At 39.1% G+C, this 27,876-nt stretch overlaps 1 protein-coding gene across 1 annotated transcript; it reads left to right on the forward strand.

The window, feature by feature from the left end:
• Window positions 1-1,244: 1,244 nt before the first annotated feature.
• On the forward strand, window positions 1,245-27,876 carry cnn3a (calponin 3, acidic a). Its single transcript, XM_042400208.1, has 7 exons — window positions 1,245-1,500; window positions 23,639-23,760; window positions 23,892-23,958; window positions 25,188-25,325; window positions 25,446-25,562; window positions 25,932-26,078; window positions 26,776-27,876. The coding sequence occupies exons 1-7, from the start codon at window positions 1,444-1,446 to the stop codon at window positions 27,115-27,117; spliced, it is 990 nt and encodes a 329-aa protein (XP_042256142.1). The 5' UTR covers window positions 1,245-1,443; the 3' UTR covers window positions 27,118-27,876.

Consider the following 27,876-nt stretch of genomic DNA (forward strand, 5'->3'; position numbering starts at 1 on the left):
ATGTATAGATAAGATGTGTTTATGTCTTGTGTTAGTTGTGTATTTAGAACCTGGTTATATATTTTGGTTGTAAAATCTGAATATGCAAAGCACTATGTCTGACAAATAAATGTAGCAAAGTGAAAAATTACAATATGTCTTTTCTTAATTGTAGTGGAGTAGAAATATAAAGTAGTAGAAAAAGGAAATATGTCATTGAAGCACCTCAAATATGCCCTCTGCCACTTTCAGTGCATTCTGGGAATTTCCCAGGGAGTTGATCCAGTGTAATTGGAGTCATACACTCTGGAAAAATGACTGACTACAGGCCACTGTGATATGCACTCTGACGGATAACATCGCTCTTAATTTGCATATTGATATATTTGCTATGGAGGGATGAACCATATAATGCAAATAAATGAGAAATAAAGTCACTGCAGAGGTCTCAAAAGTTCAATTACAAACTTTGCAACAGTGAATCCTGTTGACGGTTTGTGTCTGACAGGTTGTACGTTAACTCCCATCCCACCTCCAGGTTAGCTGTTTGATTGGACTGCTTTCCAAATGTACTTCTGTAAAGAAGTTTATTTTAGCATTTTTAAATCATAGATAAACAGAAACTATTTACAAACTGAACACATAATTAACTGAACAAAGATATAGCCATTGAGGACAGTTGGTCATGTCGGTTCTGGAATATTTGGGTTTAGAGACCTGGGCCAGTTACAAGAAAATAAAATAAAAATAAGATGAAACATAATAAAGATGAAACAAAATAAACACATGATGGATATTTTAGGCAAAATAAACTGAATGAATAAAACACAAAACATCTGATTAATTCTAACATTTTACAAACTGAGGGTGCAGGTGATATGATTCATGATTTAGAAATACTTATCTTTTCATTATTTTAATGTTTTTTATTTGTAAGATCTGTTTATTAACGTATTTTTATTTATTATACTGTAACTTATTATACTGTAGCTTATTATACTGTTTTTACCTCAGTATATCTTAAATCACAGACAGACCCAAATATGTGCATACTGACATGAAGTCAGTTTTATGTTGATAGTAGCTAGTAGTAAACAATACTCAGTGAGTGTATCAGTAATACTTCGTATAAATACTTGCAGTGGTTTTGAGGTTGAACTGTATCCCATCCTTGAGAACAGAGCATCAGGAGAGGGGAGGAACCCGATACAAATCAGCTGCTCTGATTGGCTTTCGTGGCAGCGTCAATCATTTGACGACATTGTTGCAAACTGAGCCTGTCCGGCAGATAGTGGAGAGTGTGGTGCGCCGCTGCTCACGGAAGCTTACGGATTACTTTCCTCCTGCTCTGAGTGTTTAAGGGTCTGAAGCCGCTGCCTGGTAGCACTTTTCCACAGCGGGCTTTTTTTTTGCTACACTGTAGCTGAGGATATTAAGTTGGGTTTACGCGAAAAAATCAAGAAAATGACTCATTTTAATAAGGGACCAGCCTACGGATTATCTGCTGAAGTGAGAAGCAAAGTAAGTGTTGCAGTCCTGTCTTTACATTTGTGTTTCAGAGAGGAAAAAACGAACTTCATAGGGCATGTAAATAAATCAGTGCTGTCTTAACCGTTAGCTGTGCTTCTTTGTCCAAGTGAGAGAGTCACAGAGAGGCTCTTTAATGTCCTCTCAGCTCTCACACAGCCTGCACAAACTTTCCAAAGCTTCCCCAATTTTGGGAACCTTTTTGTTACATAAAGAAATGCGCGCTGCTTTCGGGAAAAAAGTGCCATTCCCAACCTTTTAATTCTTTAACTTTACCTCAACAAAGCCAGAAATGTGAACAGAGTTTAAACGTAGAGATTTTAGCGAATATGAAGGTCTGCCTGGGCTGATAAAACAAATGAAAGTCTGTAGAAAAGTTTATCTGTTGACTAATAAGCAACGTTTTTTTTCCTTCAGTGATGGGAAACTATTCTTTCCTTCTGTCCTCTTTGTTTGGGCCACAGCAGTCTTTGTTCAAAATGCACTTCTAGAGATAAAACACTCATGTTAATCTTTGCATTACAGATATAATCTTATCTTTTATTTAAAAAAACTACTTCACTGCATTGTTTGTTTGTGTGTGTTGGGTGTGTGTGTGTGTGTGTGTGTGTGTGGGGGGGGGGGGGGGGGGGGGGGGGGGTGTGTGTATCTGTTGATTCACTCACACTGAGTTTACAGGCGCTTGCTATCATTAAAATGATAATTAAGGCTAATATGCAACAGTAGCAAAGTAAAGAAAATCAACAAATGAAAGGTGATGTGAGAGTGATTGTAGTTTGCAGATTGTTGGAGTTGTAGGAAAAGTTGAAATGATGACATCATCAGAAGCAGTGCACACTGCGCAGATACAACATCCTCCTCCAGGTGGGCTATCCTCTCCTCACTGTGCATCACTGTCATGTTCTCATGTACATCACTGGCTACAGCTCTCTCTAGAGAAGCTCATTAGAGGAGAACTAAAACAGTTTTTGCATGTTATCATCAGTCATTGACTACAGATGACATGTACTTGACATCACTGCTCTCCATTCTGAAAGCATGCTGTTGTTTTAGTTATTTCTGAATGTTTTTCCATCATCCCAGCAGCCATGGACTGCTGTAGATTTCTCTGTATTGTGAAATGTAGTGACTTGAAGCTTGCTTGAGTTTGGTACTGTATCACAAGGAACAGCATATCTGCTGTCATTGCTATATTGACACTGCCAACACAGGGTTATGTAGTTGTATGAACAGGTTGATTTGAAAATTCTGTATTTCATTCACTTCACTTCACTTCATGTTAAGTGTGAAAACAACTAAACCCTTTTCACACATGCATTCATGACAGGCATGTCAGTATAGTGAGGAGAGAAGGCGTGTGTGCTGCGTAAAGCTGCATCAGCCAGTGTTTAAAAGTTCAACCTCCAGTGATATTTTAGCCAGAAGCACAAATACAGGCTGGAACAGAAACCGAAGAGTGATACAAAGTGATGCAGTAGATTTTCCCCGTTCATGGTTATCCCATTTAAACCCCAAGCGTGTGTAAGGTCACTGTGGAAAATATTCTCATAACAGGAAGTGACTCATTTGAACTTTCAGGAGTAGAACTGGCATCTTGAGAAATGAGTTCTTTGGTCTTCACACACAGAAATGAGAGGATGTGCGGATGGTAAAGCTACTGTCCTGAAAGCCTCGGCTACATGTAGAAGCTAAACTATACATGTATATGTTGTGTTAGATTATATAAGATTCTGAGTGTTAGTAATGTCATAGAATTATTGATAGTGCAACATGAAAAAAGTTAATATTATCGTCACTCCACATTGTGGCATATTGGCACCATTAAAATCATCCTGCATGATGTGTGATCACTTCCTGTTGGCAGTGTAACATGGACGTACACACAACTGTAACTGGATTACTTTGATACTGAAGAAAACTTAATATGTGATGATTCTCAGGCGAGTAAGCAGACTTCTGGGTGTTTATTCACGATGCATGTCTGAGATGATGATGATATCTTCAGGAGGAATATGTGTATCATGTCTGTGTGTTCAGATTTGACAGTTATATCTCTGAGAATGAGTACGGGGATTTGACGCAAGCCCACTCATGTCATGTCCCCCCCCCCCCCCCACTTTTTTTATATGGCTTGTCAGATTTTAGGACACTGTCTTACTCCAGCTGATTGGAAAGTTTGACTCTGAGAGTGTGTTACACTGGATGAAAGCTGTTGTTAAAGGCTGTTGGAGCACAGTCCAAAAGACTAGTTTCACATCCTACACGTGTTAACACATCCACTTACACATCCAATATACTTTAAATGGAAACATGTCTGTTATGGAATCTATCAGGCAAGTAAAAAAAAAACCAAATGATCACTGAGAATACAAAAATGTCACTACATCCTGTAGCACTTTGATAGTGACGTATTCATGTCCACTCTGGATGCAGCAGTCTTCGACCTTTGACCGTTGTTATCCTTGTGTATTAAGTATGACAGATGATCATTTGAAAGAATTCTGGATTCCTCTTTTCCATTTAAAGGCAGCTGTCGGTGAAGTGTGATGACTCAGTTTTCTTCCACAACTACAGTCTACAGAGGCCCAGTTGATTTGAGAAGAGCTCCTCTGTCAGAGTGCACATACACAAAAGGAGTAAGACAGGCAGGGGCCCATCTGGGTTTCATTGCATAAGGTGTGATCAGTAGTCCATGCTCTTCTCTGAGCTGCATACATTACATTCCTGAAATTCTTCAGCACAAACCCCTCGATGAGGACCCCATCCACCAGCCCGCTGCATCTCACTCTCTCCTCTGCTCTGTGGCAGCAGTGTTTTTATAGTTTGGGTAGTAGACATGCTTACAGTATGCTGGTGCAAATGACAGAGTATTCTGATATAAAGGCTTTTTTTTTGATGAATACATTGGTTTTTAATCTTAAATCATTTCAATGAAGTAACTATTTTCCAGTGAAAATCAGGCAAATTAGATCCATGATGGATTGAACAATGACTGTTTGAAAAGCATATTTCTCCTGGGAGGAAACACAGTCGTCCTGTTGTTTTTTTGTATTAACTGTTGCACGAAAAGAATGAATGAATGAATGAATGAATGTTGTTTTTATTCAAGTGTCATACACCCAAAGGTGCCCAGCCCACATGGGTTTATGAGACACTAGAGAGAAAGAGAGAAGAGAAGGAAAGCAGGTCAGTACATGGTATTGTGTACATAAGAGGACACGTTTATGAATGAAAAGGAGACATGCAGAGATGGAAAATGAGACCGAAAACTCCAGAATGCCTCGCTCTCCAGTGACAATCTATTGTTTGTTTGTTTTGTTTTTTTCCTGTCATGAAGCTATTAGTGAAAAAAGTTTTTTTTTTCCCCCTCTCCCTCTCTCATCACTGCTTCCTCTCTCTCATTCATTCCCTAACTCGCTCGACCATAGCTCTCTCTCTCTCTCTCTCTCTCTTTCTCTCTTTTGCTCTTGCTCTCAGTTCAGTTCAGCTCAATTCAATGGCTTTTATTGGCATGAAAGTTTAGAGAACAATGTTGCCAAAGCATCAAAATACAATAATATGAACATACAACACAACATTAAGATTGGTGTGTGTATATATATATGAATTATATTAATATTGATATATATTAATATATACATATGTGTGTGTGTGTGTGTGTGTGTGTATCTAGGTCATTCACTGTCCCTCAGGTTGTGGCATGTTGATACATATTGGGCAGTAAGATATGTCCTTTCTCCTTCTCCCAGGAGTCTTTTTAATTTTGAGAGGTTACAGAGTTGAACTTGTTCCTTCTTTCATTGAATTATTTACATAGTAGCAGGAAGTGTACCTCTGTCTCAGCCTCACCTGTCCAACATCCACCACATTCTGTTTTTCTTTTGGTTGTCATGATTTTTTGTTGTGTCGTCCTTTTTGGACGGCCAGTTTGTGGTCACTGAGCCTGTCCCTATCTCTGACAGTAGAGAGATATTCTGCTAATTCATAATCTTAGATAACATTCTAATTTGCTTTGGCTTTTAGTTTCTCCTTTCCAGTGTTCCTGATAGGTTTCTTTACATTGCGTTATCATTTGGTTTACTCTGATTGGTGTTTTAGAAAGCAGTGTTGGTGTGAGACTGGTCAGAGTGTGTCTGAGAGGGGCCAGTTAGTCTCAGCAGCAGTTGACATAGGGGACTGTTTTTAGGCTCAGCTCTTGGGTCTGGAGAGCTCTGAAATGGAGGGTGTCTAGGGGGCTGGATTTAAAGTGATTAAAAAATGTGAGTGCTCTCTTGTGAATGTTAATTATTAGTGAGTATCTGCCTAATTCTGCTCTACATGCAGAACTTTCCTACTATGTCTAGTAGGGATGTGCCCGAATACAAATACGTTATTCGGCAAAGCACAAATAATGTTTTTTTTTTTTTATACAAATATTTGTTTCATACAAATATTTTAAAAAATATTTGTAAGTTAGAGGTCTGTCTGCAATGAGGCGATGAGTAAAGTTTTAGCTCAGTAGTCAGTGCAGTCGTCTATGATCTGGGAGACTCCAGTTAGAGACCCGGTGTGGGGACCTCCTTCATTATGAACACTTTCATTTTCTAAAATTAAGAGTGTAATAAAAACAAAAACAGGATTTTTAAGCCTCTTTCCACTTTTATTCAAATACAAATACAAATAATTTTGCTGCCTCAACAAATACAGATACAAATACAAATACTGGGCTCTCTGCACATCCCTAATGTCCAGTTGATGCTGTAGTCCTTGTTCAGTAGGAGACAGTAGAACCAGGTCATCAGTATAAAACAGAGTCTTCACTTCTCTGTCTAGGAACAGCACATTGATCCAACTGAACAGTAAGTTCATTTCTATACACGTTAAATAAAGTCGGACTGAAATTGCAGCCCTAACACAGACTTCTTCTCTGGATGAAGAATTCAGTTTCTTTGTCTCCAATCAGGGTCTGATTTGTCCCCACTCTTATGAAGGGGGGGGGGGGGGGGGGGGGGGAATGAGCCCTTTGCACCAGATGTCAGGAAAACATCCTGACTGTAATACGATATTGAAAAACTTCAACGCTGCACCCTGCATCTCTGGGGTGCTGCATTTCAACATTTCATTTTAATGCTGTCTGGACCACAAGCTTTTCTTGGCCGGAGAGAGATTTTATCTGTGTGGTCAATTCTTCCCAAGTACTTGGGAAATCAAGGGGCTTTTGGTTGTCTTTAATTGTTTCTTTTAATGTTTGGAGTTTTTCTTTTTAAGACATTGATCTGAACTAATTAGATTTGTTGGTATATCTTTATTTTGGATAGGTAATGCTTGTGGTTGTTTTGTGTTGAAGTTGTTCCAAATATCCCAGAATTGATTTTGATTAATGGTGTTGAAAAATTGCCCCCAAGATTTTGAAAAAATTATTTTATATTTACCAGTTTAGACCAATATCCTAATCCTACATTAAGCCATCATTTTATCTCAGTTCAATTAATTAAATTTCTGTTTCCATCTCTAACACACGCTCACACAAACACTACACTGCTATAATGATACCTGGCAGAGGCCATGCAGTCCTGCTGCTGCGATGGACTGGTACCTCATTAAAAAGCTCCAACTGTTACTGAAGACAGCAACCGAAATCCAGGGCCGTCACCAACACTACCCCCGGCAAATAAGATGGCAAAGAAAGTTGCTGCTTCTACAATTGAAAAATGGTAAATAGACTGGCCTGGTGTTGAAGAGGTGAATAAGATTACTCTCCTAAAGTATGCAGGGCTCACCCACACAAACGTAGCCTTGGACAGCTGAAAACTAATCACGACTTTGTTTAAGGAAGCAAACAAGTTAAAAAGTATTCAGCTCATTGTCACCAAACAAGCATCTTTGATTTGCTTATGGTTAGTAACACTAACGCTAACACTAGAGACTTTAAAACGTCTTTGTTCTGGTGCATTAGCTAACATTAGTGTAAGTAATTTGACTAGCTAACGTTAATGTTATAGCCTACATGTGTGACTGGTGGGGTGATCAGTGCCGTTCTATACAGGCTGTTTTATACGTTCTCTCATATATATACATATATATGAGATACTGCGTTGTATCTGGTAAGAATCCATCATTACGCTGCCTTTGCTTTTTTAAATCAAATCAAATCACTTACTTCTGTTTGTACACTTTTGTGTAGTACACTGTGTACACTATGTACTTACTTGTGTAGTGTCGTCTCAAATCAAATACAGCCGTTGTGCACTTACCGGAAATGATGATCGCAAATTAGCATTAGCTAGCGTTAACATTCATGTTATTGTTCACGCTACCAAATCATTAGATTGCTAAATTAACCCAAAAAATATACTGATGGCTTATATCTGACAACAGTATAGTGGTGCTTAGTGCTAAAAAACACATGTATAACTCACATTTGTATAATGTGGCGATGTTCACCTGCGTAGCCAAGATGGCGACCATTGAGAGCGAGAAGTGTCCGTTGTTCCACACTCAACTTTTTGACTGTTTTGAGTGCACCATTCGGGTACTTACAGTGCACTGCATTTTTCCATACTTCTCAGTGTGAATGCACTTATGCACTCAAAATGTTAAGTGAAAGTACAGAAGTATGCGATTTGAGACCCATGTATAATATGACTTCTACTCAAGTAGCCCATGAAGTACGGCTGGTTGCTGTGACTGACTTATTCAATGGTTAATTGTTTATTGGCTATCACTTTAGCAATTTGCAGTGTTACAACATTAACAGAATTGTGTTAATGTTGTTGATTGTAAGGTCACCAGCTTGCATTTTGTGAAAAACTGCCTTTTATTTCCTCAAATATTTTTAAAAGACCTTCTAGAGTTTCTAATGAGGATGTTTCAAAAAGACCATAAACTAGTACATGTGAAAGACTGATCTATAAACGAATGCATTATACAAAGGCTATTAGGAGATAATATTTCACTCACACATCCAGATGGTATCTATACATATCTATCATACACACACTTCTGCTTTTTTATTTAAGGTGGTGATTACTGTATCCATTTTAATCTGGGCTCATTTCACTTTAAAAACAGCAACTTTATGCACTAATGACAATTTTTGTGTCCCCCAAATTTTATAATTGCCCCATTGTTTTATAAACTGAGGGCAAAAGTTGCCCACCAATTATTTTTTAAATTTCCTACACAGCTAAGGCCCAACAGAGATGCACTAGCACCCTACCACTTTGATTTATTTCAGAGTCAAGGTTGTTCCAACTGCTGAGGACTGGTGTGGTACACAGGGGAGACTGACTAAACACATGGTTGTTGCCCTGTGGGTCGGTGACATCAGGTTCACTTCCTGTTCATCCATTCACATCTCCAGTTACAAGCAGCAGGTATCTCTGGGCCTGGAAATAGGTGTTTTTTGACTGGAGAGTTTCAAAAACTTCATCAAAATCAGGACAATCTACTGGGCGTATATAAATAGCACAGAGATATAGATCCCTGTCAGTTATGCCCAGGGTTTGATCTAACCTTGATCTAACCTACAAAGATCTCCTTTATATCACACCAAGGTTCCCCTGATGTTCTGCCCTTGTGTATGTTCTTTTTTACACTGCTCTTATAACAGCACCTTTCATGTAGATGTCCTTTGAAGAATGAAGAGAGAGAGGATGACTCAAACAATTCCATGGTAATGTAGGGTGCTATCGTGCTCGCACTGTGTGTGAGTGAAAATCATTAGTAGCCCATTGATATTAATGATTGTGTGAAATTTTATTTGCATAATTTTGCACTGGTGCTGCTGCAGAATGAATATAGGGGAAACACTGTTATATAGTATATCTATATGTGTGTGTGTGTGTGTGTCTCAGGTTGTGGCATGTTGATACATATTGGGCAGCAAGATATATCCTGTCTCCTTCTCCAAGGAGTATTTTTAATTTTGAGAGGTCATTAAAGAGGATCTTTTATGCTCATTTCAGCTCTAAATTTTTATTTCTGGACTCCACTAGAGTAGCTTTGCATGATTCAAAGTTAAAAAAACTCCTTATTTATCTTATACTGCAGCCCCTCAGTGTACACAGTTTCTTTTTACAGGTTTTAGCTCCTGTCTCTTTAAGGCCCCCCTCCCATGAGCCCACTCTGATCTGATTGGCCAGCTTTACGTATCAGAGTTGTGCCAAAGCAGAGTACCGCCAAAGCAAACCAAACATTTCCTGCCTTACTGCTTCAAATTAAAATCTTTTAAATGACTAAATAATGGGAGACTTTCATTGTGAAGAATCTACAGGAAGTGAATCATGTTCCTCACTAAAGTCGTGGAGCTTCGTTAGCAGTGCTAAAAACCGATGGAAACAACATATGGAGCTATTTGAGCTAGTTGTTCAGTGGATCAGTTAGAAATAATGCAGGGAGGAACAGTATAAGCAGAAACAGCCACAGTGAGATGTTTTATAAAGAGCTGCAGATGACCAGCACAGCTCCAACAGGTAAAATACTTATTTTACTTTACTGTGCTGTGTAATGGCATCGTGGCTTGGCATAACTACTCCCGGAGCGGAGCAGTGAACTTGCACGCTGTGCACGTGGCAGATGGCCATATAAAGAAATCCGTCACGAACTGACATCAGCTCAGGCTGAAAGTAGAAAAAACCGTTGGAAACAGAGTGTTGAGAGCAGTCTGAAGCTGCTGCTTTTTGCTCACAGGGATTACTGCTACATACATTTATCTTGTTATTTGACAGGTCGGCCACTTTTAACATGAATATTCGACATTGTGACATTATATATATGTCTGAAAATATGGAAAAGCATAATACGTCCCTTTAAGCTTTTTAAAATCTGGAATTTTAGAGTTGAATTTATTAAAGTTCCTTATTTTATTGAATGTTCTACATTGTAATTCTCAACTCAATTCAGGGCTTTGCTCTCTCTCTCTTCTCTCTCTCACTTCAAAGGCTTTAATAGCATTAAAGTTACAAAAGAACAAACAGACCAAATACACAAAAACAGTAATATTAGCAATAACACAATATTAGATAAAAGACAATCTATCAACATCAAAACTGTCCGTGTGTGTGTGTGTGTGTGTGTGTGTGTGTGTGTGTGTGCGTGTGTGTGTGCGTGTGCGTGTGCGTGTGCGTGCGTGTGCGTGTGTGTGTGTGTTTGTGTGTGTGTGTGTGTGCTGATGAAGTTTAGGGGAGGATGAAGGAGGGTATTAACAAATAAATTTGATTTGTTAATCAAATTTCTTAAAGTATTCCATATTATTATATTTGTCACATTTTAAGAGGAAGTGCATCTCTGAGTCTTCCTCACCTGTCGTGCAGTGACCACAGACTCTTTGACTTGTCGTATGGTGCTTTCTCTGTGGCTCCACTGTGGTCACTCAGGATCTGTTTCTGCTTTGTATCTCTGACAGTAAAGAGATACTCTGCCAATTTATACTCATGGTTTAGGGCCAGATAGCAATTAAGTTTGTTTGGAGTTGTGGTTTGATTCTTTCAGTGTTCCAGATAGGCATCTTTTGTTAGTTTAATAATTTGGTTGACTGTGATTGGTGGTTGGAAAGCAGTGCTGGTCTGAGGTTGAATAGTATTGGGTGTTATTTGATCAGTAAGTCTCAGGACCAGCTGACAGAAGGGACTCTTTTGAGGGTTCAGTTCCTGGGTTTGTAGTGCCTGAAATCTCATTGTGTCTTGGGGGCTCAAATTAAGATGCAACAAAAATGTAAGTGTTCTTTTTTTAATATTAATAATCAATGGGTAATGGTCTAAAGTCACTGGACTATTAAAAGGCTGTAACCCCAAAGGAGAGACTAGTTTAGAACTATTGTACAGGAACTAATATTGTTCCTGTTTCCTCTGGTCAAAAGTTGAGCTCCTGAGTTCCTGGGAAAGTTTCTGCGATGGAGACGTCTGCCTCCACACTGAAGGGTTGAATAAAAACAATACAAGAACAACTTGTTATTGTTAAATGGATCAAGTGGATCAGGTATTGGCTATCACGTAACTGATCCACATGAAATACAGATTCTTTCTAAATGTAATCACAGGAGTCAGTGTTTCTGCTACCTGTTCCATTCATTTGGACAATGAGTTTTTAGTGACAAGTGACTCATGTTACTGTACGTAGTGATGATGAGTTCCAACAGATTCTCCCAGTTGATTGGTGCATCCCTATCAAACATGTTGGATTTGACCTAGGGATGTCAGTTTTGGTTCATTTTGCTTTCGACAGACACACCCATTAACCAGTAACTAACTGGTTCATTTTGAAGAAAAGTTGTGATGTATGTTGCGTTTGTGAGAGCTGTCAGCAGCAGGTGGTCAGAGCTAACATTAGCTTGAATTTTAGCTCTTCCTTTTTCTCCTCAAAGTGTTCTTCAATGCGTTTAGTCACAGTAGCTCTTGATCACATAACATACTCGGACTGGAGGTATGAATAGAAACATCATAGTTACATACACACAGACTCTTCTGTCAGGAAGCAGTAAAATCAATGATTTCTCTCTCAATGATTTATAAGACTGCCTGTTTGTCTTTTTAAGCTCCTTATCATCTGTGACTGTGGTATTTGGCAGCTTGACATGTTCCGTTTCTGCAGCAGAGATCCTTTTCACTCCTCATGAATTTATTTCCTCTATGGCAGAAAAGCAGTTTTCAGGAGCCTTCAGAAAGTCCTGCAGGTTAAACTGGACTAACCAAACACTAACACGCTCACTATAGACAGCCTGTAAGACACTCGCTAGCCTAGCAACATTGATGCTACAAACAACCCATAATGCAACACTGGTTTTACACTGGGACTTTATCCATTCAAAAAGAAGATCTGATGTGGTGAACATGTAACTGTCTAGCTGTTAGCGGAGTGTGTATGTGCCTGTGTTAGCAGGGCGTGTGCGTCAAGGAACCTCCAGCCTGGTGCCTAATGCACGGCTGCAGCAGCGCACCATCCAGAGCTTTCCATGTGACGCACACGCTTCTCATCCAAAATAGACAGTGAAAATGATCTGTTGATAGTCATATTAACATCATACCAGCAACAATACACCCTCCACTATAGTTTCACTGTCTATATCTGTAGAATATGTCACAGACACATGCGGGTCAGCCTGCAGGTTGCACGCCGGGACAGAGAGACGGTGACACACGGAGCTTCTTTTCTCGACTCTGTGATATCAGCTTAAACTGCTTGTTGTTTTACCTGCTCTCAGATAGAGATTCAGTGGTGTTATTTTCCTTATTTGTTGTCAGTTTTGTCAGTTGAAATTTATAATGAAATGATATGAAACATTCTGTTATTGATGGTCATTATCAAAGTCAAACTCTATGCAGCAGTAACTCTGTCTGTGTGGACACGGCACACACACGCTGCTACTGTAGAAATAACATTACAAACAACATGAAACAGTAAAAAAAGTGCAGTGTGCTGTTTGTCCAGGTGTTCACCTCTCTGTTACACAGTTCACTCACCTCTCATGTGCCCTCAATCACTTTGCCTCTTGCATACAAAGTGAACTGATGGCAGGATTTAGGGATTGTTACTCTTATCACAGTCTACTCTTCTGTAGTTCTTGTCGTGTCTGTGTGTTGTATGTTAGTAGAAATAAGTTGTTATTTGTGGGGTGTTTAGTCTTTGTAGGTTTCAATAATTATAAAGTCTGTCTTCACCTTCAGGAGAGAAAGGTCTATGTGTTTTTGAGATGTCAAGAGGAGATGGAAAGCAGCATGATTTCCAGTGGTTGAGTGTTTATCTCCAACAACGATTAGAAACTGGCCTAACGGAATATTTTGAAAGGACACGTTATTTTGTCAAAGCCTAACTGTTTGTAACTTTGACTTTGTCCTGTTATTCATACACTTTCAGTTTAAAAGCCAGCTCTTGAAGTAAAGTAACCTAATCCTGCTCTGTGTGCAAAAGAAAAGCGAAACCTGAGACCTCCGCACATTCCTCTCAAGAACTCCAGGTCACTCCAGGTCCATCGTTTCTGTTGTTTTCTTTTTTTTCCAAGCGGTCACACTTGACTTGTGGTTGAAGTGTTGGCTTAAAGGTCTGACTGGTCTGGCAACTGGAAAGCTCTCTCCCATGAATCTCTCAGCTTGTCTGCTCCTTTCACCAGGGTCATGGACTCCGTGCTGACTGGCTCATCAAGCTCTGCCAGTTAGTCTCTTCTTCTTAGAAGCAGAAGCAGACTCTAATGTGTCCTTCAAGCCTCATGGAACAATTATATCACCATCTACATAATGCTGAACCCTGCTGGGCGATATAGCTGAAAAATGTATCACAGTAAAATGTTTCATTTCAGTTGATATTGATAATTATTGATTAGTTTTTATGATCTATTTTTAATGAAGACCAAGAGAAAAAAAAGGTTGAATTGAACCACCTTACTTTGAATTTCACTGTCTGCACTTATTTTCTCACTCCACGCTGTTTCTGTTGTTGTGTCACATGTCAACAACACTCCTGTTAAATGATTGGCTGTTACTGTGTCACTTGAAGCACACTCCATTATCAAGGGATATGATAGGCTGTTAATGAGCCAAGGCGGGAGCATGCTTGGGCGTTGTTCATACAACCGAACTTTGCATATTTGTTATGTGTTTTGCATTTAATGTATTAAAGGGAAACTATTGCCTCAAAAACGGCTTGAAATACTAACCACAGCATACATCCTGTTTGTTTTCACAGCCGTCATGTTCAGTTTGCCTTTGGGTGGGCGTCTGGCTTTCTAATCAAGCAGACAGGTTGTGTTTGTGTGTGCTGAGCTAAGCTACCTGTTACTCTACATGAAATGAAGCAAGAAATGTAGCAAGTTAAGCTACAGCAACATGACAAAAGTAGTTTGGTACATCAAAGCTACTTTTATTATTTTTTTTATTTCATTATTATTGTATTTGATATGATTGGCAGTTTAAAAAGTGGTATCACTTAGATAGAGATCACTCTGTACTAGTATCTACATGTACATACATTTCATACTTTGGTTTTGTACAGAATTGCATTTCTGTTGTACCCTCTGCTGGTCAATGTTAAAAAACTACAAAAATAATATTTCAGAGTAATCTAAACTTTTCCTCCTATGTGTGTTTATTCATTGTAATTCGTCTTTTGCACCCAGAGACAGAAACAGAGATGCTACCACCATGCTAATGAGAAATCTAGTTCAACTAGTAACGCTGCTACTTGTAGTGATGCTATTGCCCAACACTGCATATTTGTACCTTTTGTAACTTAATGGAAGTAGGATTCATTCTAGGAAATTGGCCAAATGGAAATGATTAAACAACACATGGAAAAACCTTAACAACAACCTCAGCGAGCAAGGCTACACAACAGACTGTTGTTTGCAGGCATGCTGAAGCCCTGGCTTTTGACTTGCAGGCAGCATTTCTACATATGTTCACCTCAAGTTTTGGAACTTTGACCATGTTTAACATCCGACATCAGGATACACTACGCAGTATAAAAATAACCCCCTTAATAATATTTTAAACTGAATAAAATATGATTACTAGCTTATATTAAATCTGTGAGTAGGAGTATCTTTCACACACTGACCACTTGGATTGACAGATTTAATCAAATCATTGTTTGTGAGACTTCTGTACTCAGTTAACTAAAAAGGTCTGAATGTAATCAACTTTTAATCAATTTTTCCCTTTTTTTTGGGCACAGCTATGATTGATGAAACCTCAAAATGATGTCAGTTAGCTCAGTGATGGTCAGCTTTTCACTCTGAAACTTCCTCTTTTCTATGAAAAGAATTTCATAAATATTAAATGTTGTTATTTAGAGTCTAGATTTAAAGAGGGTGGCATTGTGGTCTCTCCAGATAACACAAACCATCATAGCACACAGAACACCAATTTATTTTTTTTCCTTTTCCTACTGCAGTTATAAACTGTTAAGAGATGATAATGAAAGGGTAACACCAGGCTGAGCAGTGTGTCACTCTCCTCTCCAGGTGCAAGTTGAAGTCTGGTTTATCTCACTGACGGCCAGTAGTGTGCTGTCTGTGTGTTGTCACTGCCATCGGTGATGTTACATTGTACTGACACACCCTGCAGCACACTTCTACATCACTGCTGCAAGGTGACAAGTTGAACCACTGGAGGTCAGTGAAAAAACAGAAAGCATCTCAGCTGCTGTTAAGCTAGTCTTTAAATAACGTCAGAAAAGCAAATAATTATGCAAATAAACATGAAAACTGATTCAAGCTAAACATTTGAAGGCTTGACTATGCTTAAAAACATTTAAGCACATTTTGAAGAACTGTCAATTATTGTCCTACAATTTAAAAATCACTAGCTATCTTATTGTTATCTCATAACTCAGCTTTACACGGTTGGCTTATGTTAGCTGACTGTAGATTGGAGATGAACCAGAGACCTGTTTTTAGTGGTATGAATCTTTGGGAATAGACAAAGGGGCACTATCTTCAGTCTCTTGGTCCAGTATAGGCCTACTATGTATAGGCCTACTATGTATAGGCCTACTATGTGCCAAAGCATTCACCACTGTCCTTAGTCCACTGAAATACAATATGAAACATAACTGGCAGATAAGATAAATGGTCCACAGCGTTTTTATTTTAAAACATTTAACTTCATTAATTAATGAATTCATTTATTTGAAAGATCTTCCAGTCTCCTGCCTGTATGAGAATAACAAAGGGAGGGAGGGGAATGCTCAGCTGTGTTGTTATTAACGTCATGTCTCCAGCAGTGGAAAGCAGCTTCTCCACTGCACCGTTATTTTCTTCATCTCAGAGTTGGTTTAAGTTGTTTAATGCTGTTAAACATGTTGTGTGTGTGATGGTCACATAGACTGTATAAAAACAATGGACATAGCCACCGTGACGTCACACATTGATATGTGAGTTTGGCATTTTGAACATCGCCATCTTTTCCGGAGCCGGAAGTGAGCCACATGTACAGCCTACATGTGGGTCTTGCTGACAGGTGGGGTGATCAGTGCCGCGCCGCGTTGTATCTGGTAAGAATCCATCATTACGCTGCCTTTGCTTTTTTACACTGAACCAAACAAGCCGGCGTAATGCCACCACCGTGTGTGCTTTTACACAGCATGGCGGCGTGACGTGTAACACAACAGAGTCAGCTCCCTGTCCCGCCATGCCGGCTGTACCTTATGCAGATGTTGATCCAGCTCTGTGACTATTGGTGAAGCTAGTTTAAAAGTGGGGAAAAAAAATACAAAGACGCCCAGCAATAAAGCTGCATGGGGAAGGAGCACACCCTGTAAATCTGCTGCACCAACAGCAGCAGCAATGGAAATAGACGACACAGAGTCTGACAGTGACACCCATGTATAATATGACTTCTACTCAAGTAGCCCATGAAGTACGGCTGGTTGCTGTGACTGACTTATTGAATAGTTTAGTTTATTGGTTATTACTTTAGCAATTTGCAGTGTTAAAACATTTGTTTGTAAGGTCACCAGCTTGCATTTTGTGAAACACTGCCTTTTATTTCCTCAAATATTTTTAACAGACCTGAGGGCAAAAGTTGCCCCCCAAATACTTTTTAAATGTTTTGACTTCGCCCCATGTCTCCTGGCTGCTACTTGTTTTGAACATTGGTTACTGTCATGTCCAACCATCAAAGCAACCACTGCAGCTGACAGACCTGTGAAGTAACCATGGTAAATGAAGCAAAGACTCATTCGGCTTTATGATAGCTTGGAACTAAATAATTATACACATTACATGCTCACTACTTTCCATAACAGAGATTTTTCTTGGTATGCTCATACTGTGAGCTAATATTGTATGTCCTAGTAGAACCATTGGAGCATAACTCCCGATGTGTAGATGCCAACAACTTTGTTTGGTATAAAATCCAAGGAGTAAAATATGCTTTAGATATTTATAATGGATCAATGAATAATGAGTGTTGCTCAAAGAAAGTTGAATGTTTTTCCAAACTCTGCATCCATTAATTGAAGCAATGAAAGGTAGTATATCCTCACTCCAACCTCTCCAAGTGTCAGCTGTTTGGAAGTAGAGTTAAACAAAATTATAATTTATTTATAATTTACTGGTACATTTTGAGAGAGGGTAAATGTTGTCAGAGCCACTCCACTATGGGGAAGAAAAAGGCTTTCCACCAGTTGATAAACTGTAGTTACTGAACAGAAGAAACTGAGAATGATGTCAGGGGAGGGACTTCATATTTTTCTGAGACAAACTGAACAAATTTAGCCTCAGTGATTTTGAAGGGAATACTGTGCCATGGTTTAACTATATTCTCCTCAATGGTGTGCCAAGCTGCCGTAACTGATGTAAAAGACCAAAAATACAAGTTGTTTGTATGTAATTTGTAGTTGTAATTTGGAACTCCCAGGCTTCCTGACTTCCTGTCTCTTTGTAAGGTTCTATATTTAATCCTTGGTGTCTTATCTTCCCAAATACAGCCTGAAGTTATCTTTTGATGTCCCAGAACCCCAAAGCTGGTGACTCAAGTGTATCAAACCCAAAGAAAAAGTTGAACTTGCTTCATGATACAAGCCCCAGGTCCATCCTGGTTTAAATTTCCACTTTGACTGATGGGAATTGCAGTTTTAGCAGTCAAGCATGTCAGTTCCCATGCAAAGTGCTGACACCAGAGTCCTGTTGCTCAGTGTTGTTTTAAGTGCAGCTCTGTGATTACCCAGTCTGTAATGATGTCAGCGAGATGCTTCCAATTTTAGATTCACAGGAAAGATTCCCTTCCTTAAACTATTGTTCAGCCCCGGAATGATAACATGTTTATCAGCCTAGACCAGGGCTTCTCAAAGTCCGGACCTCTGTCCTTATCTGGACAGAAGGGCAAATCAATCCAGACCCATTACACAACTTCACAACTAGTGTAAATGTAGTTCTAAGCAGAGTCAAACTTTGGGCTGCTTGAGTAGGGAATCAAATAAGGGTCATAAATATTTTAGCTTGTGAAATGGTTTATGAATGTGTAATAAGTTTCAGTTTTGCAGCAGTAAAAAATATTTTGTGCATGTGTGAAAAAGGTTTGTGCACACAGATATAATTTGCACGAGTGTAAAATGCATGGTTCAGCAAAATAGAATGCGTATCTCTCTATTCTCTATTCTATTATCTCTATCTATTTTTTTTACAGTATATGGTATCTCTGGCTATTTTAGGGAGGTAACTGTAAATAATGATAATAATAACTTTATTTATATAGCACTTTTCAAAAACAAGTTACTAAGTGCTTTACAAAGATATAAAAACAAGAGAAATGACCAGATAAACAACAAGAGAGGTATGAATAACTGAAACAGGGTAAAAACAAAAAGAATAACTGATTTAAGAAAAAGCAATTCTAAAAAAGTGTGTTTTTAAGAGAGAGATTTCAAAAAAGAAACAGAGCTAGCATGTTGTTCCCGAGGCTCGCTCTCCTCTGCTTTTTAGCCTCGACCTAGGAATTACTAACAGACCTCTGCCGGAGGATCTCAGGCTGCATTCAGGCCCGTAAGGGGTTAGTAAGTAGGTGACAGAATCAGGGGCCAACCCCAACTGTGCTTTAAAAGTAATCAATACAATTTTAAAATCGATTCTAAAGCGTACAGGTAACCAGTGTAGAGATGTGGACTCTTCTATTGGACTTTATGAGAAGTCTTGCTGCAGCATTCTGGACTAGTTGAAGTTTGGAGACAGAAATACAGTAATCTGAGCGGTATGTAATGAAAGCATGAATGACAGTTTCCAGATCATTAGCTGATAAAAAGAGATCTAATTTTCGCAATATTTTGAAGGTGCAGAAAGCACGATTGAACAACCAGCTTCACCTGTTGGTCAAAGTGAAGTTTGTTGTCAAAGATGACACCCAGATATATAGGTGGGTATATACAGTATGCCTGCGTATACCAAACACTACACCTGTGGATACAACAGACATTGTGGCCTCTAGGGGACGCTAGTGGGGCTTTAGACTGTTAAGGGTAAAAAAAAAAAAAGATCTAGGCCATGTGACGTGCCATCGGACCATGACTTAAGGCAAAGTGTTTCCACCTGTATGGAATGCCAAACAGCCATGATCTCTCTCCAATAACTGTGTCTTTGTGTCTTTGCCATCTCGATTGGACAAATCATTCAAATGGACAGTCTTTCCTTAGTTTTGCAGTTACACGTGAAAAGAGACAGAAAGTGTGAAGAATGAAAAAGGAGAACCTGTCAACTTCAAACCCTGGTTGTTTTCACACAACCGCACACACCTGGCTGATTGTTGCGTCAAGTCAGTGTGACACACAGCCCCTGTCCACCATTCTAATGTCAGTCATTATCTCACTTTGTCTTAGTCTGGTCAAGCATGTGGGTTTTTAGATGACTGGTAGATTCGTGGTATTAACAGATTGGATTCTGTGTATGCTCAAACTGTACAGTGTTGGGTTCTCTGTGTACTGCAGTCAGGATAATATGATAAGAAATGATGAAATGTCTTTATTCAGTCAGACTGTGGTTTGCATCATCTGACTGCTTTACTTCATGTTGAAGACATTAGTCAATAGACATAGAATTACTCAATGAATTGTTGAAGTCATTGATGAAGTAAAAATAGCTGGTTCTCTGGTTCCAGCTTCTCCAGTGTGAGGAAATGCTGCTTCTCTGTTTTTCTATGTTTTGGTTTTGGACTGTAGGTACAAACTATTGGAAGTTGTGATGCTAATGGCATTTTATAGACTCAAAGATTTATCAAAGCAATAACTGACAGATGAATCAATAAAGAAAATAATGATTAGTTGCAGCAGAAAATGTGTTCTTCTTCTTTCCTGAAACTCTGACTTGTTGCTTTTCTACTGGTTGGTGACATGCTGCTCTCACCACAGTATGTGGTATTGTTGCGACTTTCTGAAGCTCAGAGATAGTTATATATTAATGAATAGCAGCTGGTGTGTTTGCTCAGCCTTGGTTCAGTACTCGGTCATGTGTATAATCAGTCAAATGCCAATCAGCTTCATGCTGACTAACCACTGTGGTTGGATGATTTTGTTATCACACTCACTGTTTCAGTTAAGATTACAATCACCCTGGTTAGATCATGTGTGACTGAATTTCTGGCTGAAACCAGTTCAGACTACATACGCTGCATTCTTCTGAGAGTGTTGGACAGTAGCACGGGCTTCACTCAACCCATTTTCCAAATGCTTGCAGTTTTGTGTTGTCATCAGGAAATGCTTTTGGGTACAGAGATGAAATGGGGAGAGGGTTTGTCTGGTTTTCACTTCCAGCAGGCTTGAACCGTAACCTTCTAGATTTTTCCCTCAGAAGCTCACTTTAATGGTTCCATCAAGAGAATTAGATCCCTTTTTCCAATGCCTGCTCATTTTTTTCCTGCAAGTTCTTAGCAAACCTCCTTGAAAATAACGGCTGGGAGAAGTAAAGAGAGAAAAATCCCTTCCCTCCGATCATTCCAGCTCTTTGGCCTCTCAGTGGGGGTTCTCTCTGTTTTCAAACTCCATAGACACAAACGCCTCACATTAATTCCTAAATGACACAGCTTTCAACCCTGATATTATGACCGGAGAACATGTAACCTTTAACTCTATCCTTCCACTGAGTCACAGTTTAGAACACAACATCCTCTTTGCCTTTTGACAGGAACTGGGAGGAGGGAAGGGCACATGAAGATTCCATTCTTTGTCTGTTCATGACATGACAACAGGCTTAGCTTTTGAAGAAACTGGCGCTGAGTGTTGGATGTGACTGCTAATAGGCTTCAGTGTAGGAGGACAAGTGATGGACGGACATGAGACAACCTTTCTTTGACATGGAGAAAAGTTAAGAGCTGTTTTTGTCCTCAAGACTTATGTAGCTTAATAAAAAATGACAAATGAGTCTATATAAACTAATAATCTGCAATGTTTATTACACACTTTACTTTTGCTGATTGTCACAACACAATTGTGCTTCAACCTAAAGACACATTTCTAGTTGTAAGCACAGTAGTAGTAATGGACAATACCATAGTTTTTGGTTTGATTAGAGCTGAAGCAATTAGTCAGTGAATCATGTAGTCAATTAACAACTATTTCTATAATCAATTAACCGTCCAGGTCAAGGAAAAATGCCAGAAATTTCTGGTTCCATCTTCTCCAATGTCTCAGATTTTCTGTTCAACTCAGGTTTCACTATTTTCTGACATTTTATAGACTAAACGATGAATTCAGATAATAATGGCCACACTATACTTTGATCTACAGTAGTACTGAGGGCATGTCTCTTTCTGCAAAGAATATATTTGGCAATATCTTAATTGATGAGTGAGAAAAAGGTTTTCACTCAGCTGTGGTGTGGTGTCCAGTGACAGCTGATCTGTGGTATGGTTGCTATTTAGCAGTGCAGAACAAGATTCTGTATCTATGTGCAAAACCCAGCTGGGAGACTGATTAGTATTTATATTTAGCCTGCAGCTCATTGTGTCTTCTCTTTCCATTTTTATTTTTTTTAAATCCAGGGATTTATTGGTGTTTGTTATTTTTGTTTGGAATTTATTTATTAATGACCTTCTTCCAATTTGTGTCTTCACCCTCTGTAAGCAGAAACATTTCTGACTGAGGTTTGCTCATCACAAAAAGACTTTGCTTACTGAAAAGAATTGCACAAGTGAAGAGTTCTCTAGCAGGACAGGAGACACAACAACTGTTGGAAGTGGGCAATATGTGTGCTTCTAATATAACCTGGTATTTTTAGTGAAAATGAGTTGGTATTATCACAACTGCCAAAAAATGATTTCTTCATTCACTAACCCTTTGGAGGTATTTAATGGTAAAACTCCCCTATGTTAGCAGGTGGTAATATTTCACTAGCACATATGAAAAGCTCCTCTAACAGTGTTTGCTTTGACAGAAATTGGCTTATAGGAGAAAACCGACTGTAACCTGGTTACCTTAGTCCCTGTAAAGGTCAAACCACAAGAATTCTACCAAATAACACATCAGACTTTGAAGAGAAATCAACATTGTGATATTTAGTGTGTGAAAGACAAAGGGACAGTATGTAAGTGCAGGATGTCCACAGGAAACCAGAGTGGACTGTGCTGAGGTTGGACAGCAGATGGTTTGTCTCTTGTGGTCCTTCTCTGACTATAAACTGAAGCAGCTCTTTGTCCTGCTGTGGATGAGCAGAGCTGTCTGTGGGATGTTTATGCAGTGTCAGCCAACACTAAAAGACTGTTTACACTGTCCAGAGAGCTAATGGGAGGAGGACAGTAAAATAAGATTTACTAGATTGTTTTACATTATTTTACTTCTGGTATATGTCCCAGAAATGTCCAGATGTCTCAGTAACCCAGTTTAAAGAGGATTCTTTACCAGTTAATTGTTAAAAAAAATATTGGCCTTTTAAAAAATATATATCAGTCACCTTTGTTTTCTCTTCCAAATAATAAGTGGTTCAGATAATCTGGTTGAACTGTGTGATTCCCTATTTATCTTGCTGTCATCTAACAACAGATGTTTCAGAATCAGAATAGTTGAATATGAGGTTTTATTTAGCCGAGACTGTTGTTTTGAGGTGAGTTTTGTCTGGTCTGTGTTAGGTATCGATCATATTTGGATGTGAAATTGTCAGAAGTGGCAACTGGGCAGTTTAGTCCAGGCAAGATTTGTATAACAGTGGAGTTGAAGCTCAGCTTACCATCAGCTCTCTGTGCAAAATATAAATTGATCCTTTTAGCACAAATGACATTCAGCTGTTGTGGGTAATGTTCACTCAGGGAGAGACAAATCCAAATTCATTGGTAAAAGTGTCTCCCAAGTGAGCAAACACTTCAGCAGAATGCACAAACCGTCCAGGTCAAGCATCTGGTTTCACACATCTGTGAGAGTGGTCTACAGAGAAGTAAATAGAGATATTTAAAAAGCAATCACTGCTTCACACCTTGTCTTACTCCCACTCTTATCACTTATCACATAGTCAGGATCTACCAGCTGGGTTTCTGAAGACAAATGAACGGCAGTACAGAAAGACATTTCTGTACTTTAAAGGATTTCTGGGCGTGAAGAACTCAAACTTCACTTCCCTGTCATTATCATACAGAACTGCCGACTGGTTAAGTGGTCTAGTGCAGCTGGAAGTTATCAGTTCTTATTGATATTTATAGGTTTTTTTTCCCACAGTTTAGAGTTAATGAAATGTTTTATCTTTCAGATTGCTCAGAAATATGACCAACAGAAGGAGGAGGAGCTTCGCTTCTGGATCGAGGAGGTTACAGGAATGTCTATTGGGGAGAACTTCCAGAAAGGCTTGAAGGATGGAGTCATCCTCTGCGAGTAAGTGTGTCTCAGAAGACTGTGGTGTTAGGATTTTTATGTGAACTCTGTAGTTAATGCTGACAAAACATTCATCCTTCATATTTGATCACATTATGTTGTGATACATTTTGTTTTTCTTTCTCTCGTAGATTGATTAATAAGCTTCAGCCTGGTTCAGTAAAGAAAATCAACCTTTCACAACTGAACTGGCACAAGGTAAGATCTGGAGCCATATTTATCAAGCATCTCACAGTATGAAGTTGGTCCTAACTGGCCAATCATTCTCAGAGTGACACAAATTCAATCTGACTTTTAGGAGTTAAAGCATTACCTCTGACAGTATTTAGAGCTCCAGAGGAGTCCCAGCCTGTTAGGAGTTTCCAGGAGAGGCAGGAGATTCCAGGTGCACATTCAGTGGAAGAAGAGTTTGAGCAGTAATAGGCCTAACACAGTGCAGATAATCCGGAGTGCCGTTCATTGTTCCACCACTCAGCGTGACAGTATGGAAAAACAAGCAGCATTCATGCAAATCATGGGTTTATTTGGCCTGTTTAATCATTGATTCATTCATTCATTATTTAATTATTCATTATTTAAAATGACTGATGGTGAGGCAATATAAATAAGATATGTTCATATTGTTACGTTGCATTTCCCAACGTTGCATCACTCTAAATCATTTCCCCCAACTATAAGAACACATTAGGAGGTGCAGTTGAAAGGTGAGTTGGACAGATGATAGAGATAATAAATTCCATGTGTTAATAGTCTGTTTATCATAATCATTGCTGGATGTCCAATATTACACAATACATGCAAGATGTGGCTTTAATAAAGGCAGTGTGAAATGATGTGATTGGACAGGAATGACTGATGTGAATCAGATGATCTAGCCTACAAATTTAAATGTATTTTATTTCAATTTATTGTTTAATCCATGTGAGTATCCTGTCAGAGATACAGCCTATGCAAATGGATTATGGGTAAATATTTTTGTAATATTTAAGCTATTTATTAAATTAGACATTTTATTATGGCATATATAACCTTATTTACCTATACACATAAAGCCTGTATTTAAAAATGCTGCTGTTTTCTACATTTCACGTCTTCAGCATGTGGTAAAACAATGACTTTTGATATTTCTGACCAGTTAGGAATGATTTCCAGTCTTAAGATGCTTGATGAATGCCCTGCACTTTTTCCAGCTCAGTCACACCGTCTGCTGATAATAAAGACTCCTATAAAGAAAGCAGCTCAGAAGTCAACATCATAAAGGAGACATTCAGCTCCTTTCAGACCACTCGCAGCACGTCAGGCTCTCCTTTTCAGTAACAGCTTTATTTGTGCCATTACTACTTCCTCATGGTTTTGTTTGAGTCCCAGTCCCAGCCCCCATCACTCCTTTTTTTTTTTTTAAACTTTTTTTCTGTTGCCCTCTGCAGCTGGAAAACCTTGGGAATTTCATCAAAGCTATCCTGGCCTATGGCCTGAAGCCCAATGACATCTTTGAGGCCAATGACCTGTTTGAAAATGGTAACATGACTCAAGTCCAGACCACACTGCTAGCACTGGCCAGCATGGTGAGTGAACACTCATCAGTACACAAGGTCATTGTCTACTGAGGTGCACGTTTTCTGTTGTTATAGGAAACCAAATGCAGTGTCACATCAGCTCTGTGACCAGTGTTTCTTCTCTCTCAGGCAAAGACCAAAGGTATGGACACAAAGATTGATATCGGGGTGAAATATGCAGACAAACAGGCTCGACATTTCGACAATGAGAAGATCAAGGCTGGTCAGTGTGTCATTGGACTGCAGGTAACTATGCAACCAGTCACCACTACACTTGAACTGATATCTTTAGGCTGACGTCACTGAGAGCCGTTGTTTTGATTGCAGCTTTAAATATCTTGGTGCCAGAGAAGTAAATAGATTCACATTTTCCCAAGAGAATTTTATTTCTTCTACAATTAAACAGTCATGGGACACTAAAACTCTCATTAAAAAGCCATACTTTCAGTTGTAGGACCTCTCTATAAAGCAGGACAAACACCTGATCCGTAAATAAAGAAACAGTTTACTGCAAAATGAATTAAGGTTTGAAGTCAGTGATTCTATATTTTAAACAATTTAGACTGAAATATGGTTAGATCTGATGAGATCCTTTTGTTGGCCTCTTTTCCTCAGATGGGAACAAACAAGTGTGCGAGTCAGGCTGGAATGACTGCATATGGAACCAGAAGACATCTGTATGATCCAAAGACTCAGACTGACAAACCCTATGACCAGACCACCATCAGCCTTCAGATGGGAACCAACAAAGGAGCCAGCCAGGTTAAAATCCCCTCAGCTTTTACCTGCTGTTGTTGTATCTGTATCATCAACTAATGATCCCACTAACAAGTATTATATGTATCCAAAACCTGATGGTATCCATGTTGTTACCTAGATATCCGTCTCTTATTTCTGCCTCTATGTGAATATAATGGAGGTGGAATTAGTTTTGTTTGTAGGGCAGAAAGTCATGTACTTGAAAAATTCATCAGCCACCTTCAACAGTTTTCATGGAAACTAAACTTCCTCAGGTCAAAGTAGCTCTAGTGAAAACAGTCTCCAGTGTAGTCTTTGGATAATCCAGAGTAACAGACTTTGTGTCTGAAAAGAGGTTTTGCTGCTGAAATTATTCATTGCAATTTTTTCCATGTAAATCCATACACTACTATTGTGTAGGGGTGGAGGCGTTCATAATAGGATATCTGAGTACCTGGACAAATAAAACCAGAACCACCAGAGGGAGGAGAGGAAACCCCTTAAATCATAACTTTTGTCTGTAAAGGTGTGGAATAACTTGACATTACTGAAAATAAAATAGGTTTAATGTTAATCTTGATTGATGAGCATAAGCCATCATTGCTGAATTGTGAACATTCTTACTTGGATTTTATTCAAAATGTCCAGTTAGACAGAACTCACCACAAAATGAGTGTATGCATAGTATCATGTGGTAAAGTTTGTGTGTTGGTTCCTGCAGGCGGGCATGTCTGCCCCCGGTACCCGCAGAGACATCTACGACCAGAAGGTGGCACAGCAGCCTCTGGACAACTCCACCATCTCTCTCCAGATGGGCACCAACAAGGTGGCGTCTCAGAGGGGTATGAGTGTGTACGGTCTGGGCCGCCAGGTCTATGACCCCAAGTACTGCGCTCCCCCAACAGAGCCGGTCATACACACCAACGGCAGCCAGGGCACTGGCACCAACGGCTCTGAGATCAGCGACAGTGACTATCAGGTCGAATTCCAGGAGGAGGAGTACCACGGAGGTTACCATGACGACTACAGCTCCCATTACAATGATCAGGGCATTGACTATTAGTGGAGACCTCAACCTCCAGAGCAGTATTAACGAGTGTATTTCTATCAAGTCCACAACAGAGCAAGTCTTTTGCTATCCTCATAGTCTTCTTATTATCTTGAAGCATAAAATGAAATGTTGCCTTGAGTGCATTCCTTCTTCACCTCAACTCTTTGATTTGAGCAGCAAATGTTGTAAGAAGTTGTAGTAGCATAGAATAATGAGATACAGTGATACAAATGTTTTTTTTTTAAGCTTGACAACATTCTTTTTAATACCCACTTTTTAAAAGATGTATTAATGATGGAACACTGAAGTAGTGATAACTTTGTTGAGTGATGATGTAGCATCAGGTGAAGCTGCTGCATTCCAATGTTTGTATTCCTGCACTGAAACTGTGCTGATGATCCATGTAGTCCTACACAATAGGCTCATTTATGTGCTTATCTCCCCTCTTTGTTCTGTCTGTGTTCATAACAAGCGGCCACAGTTTGTGATATTGGTTTAAATTCGTAATAATCACTAGAAGGGTTAGTTTTTTCTTGAAATGATGAGCATGTAAATTGTGATGGCTGTTCAGATAGTGCAGGTGACCAAACTGAGCTAACTCAACCCTAGGGCTAGACTTCCTCATGTCATCACACAGCCTATATTTTCATATTGTATCCCCTTATATTCCCAATCTGTATTTATTGCATCGACTCTTGTTGTAAACCAGTCCACTGTTATATGGTTCTTTAAGAAAAATGGTATGTTATAAATAAAGCCTTAAATTCTTCA

The sequence above is a fragment of the Thunnus maccoyii genome, chromosome 21 (assembly GCF_910596095.1).
Source record: "Thunnus maccoyii chromosome 21, fThuMac1.1, whole genome shotgun sequence".
Classification (NCBI taxonomy): Eukaryota; Metazoa; Chordata; class Actinopteri; order Scombriformes; family Scombridae; genus Thunnus; species Thunnus maccoyii.

Coding starts and splice junctions, on each gene's coding strand:
- cnn3a (XM_042400208.1), top strand. CDS start 1,444: ATGACTCATTTTAATAAGGGACCAGCCTACGGATTATCTGCTGAAGTG. Junction 1,501..23,638: donor CTGCTGAAGTGAGAAGCAAA/GTAAGTGTTGCA, acceptor TTTATCTTTCAG/ATTGCTCAGAAATATGACCA. Junction 26,079..26,775: donor CCAACAAAGGAGCCAGCCAG/GTTAAAATCCCC, acceptor TGGTTCCTGCAG/GCGGGCATGTCTGCCCCCGG.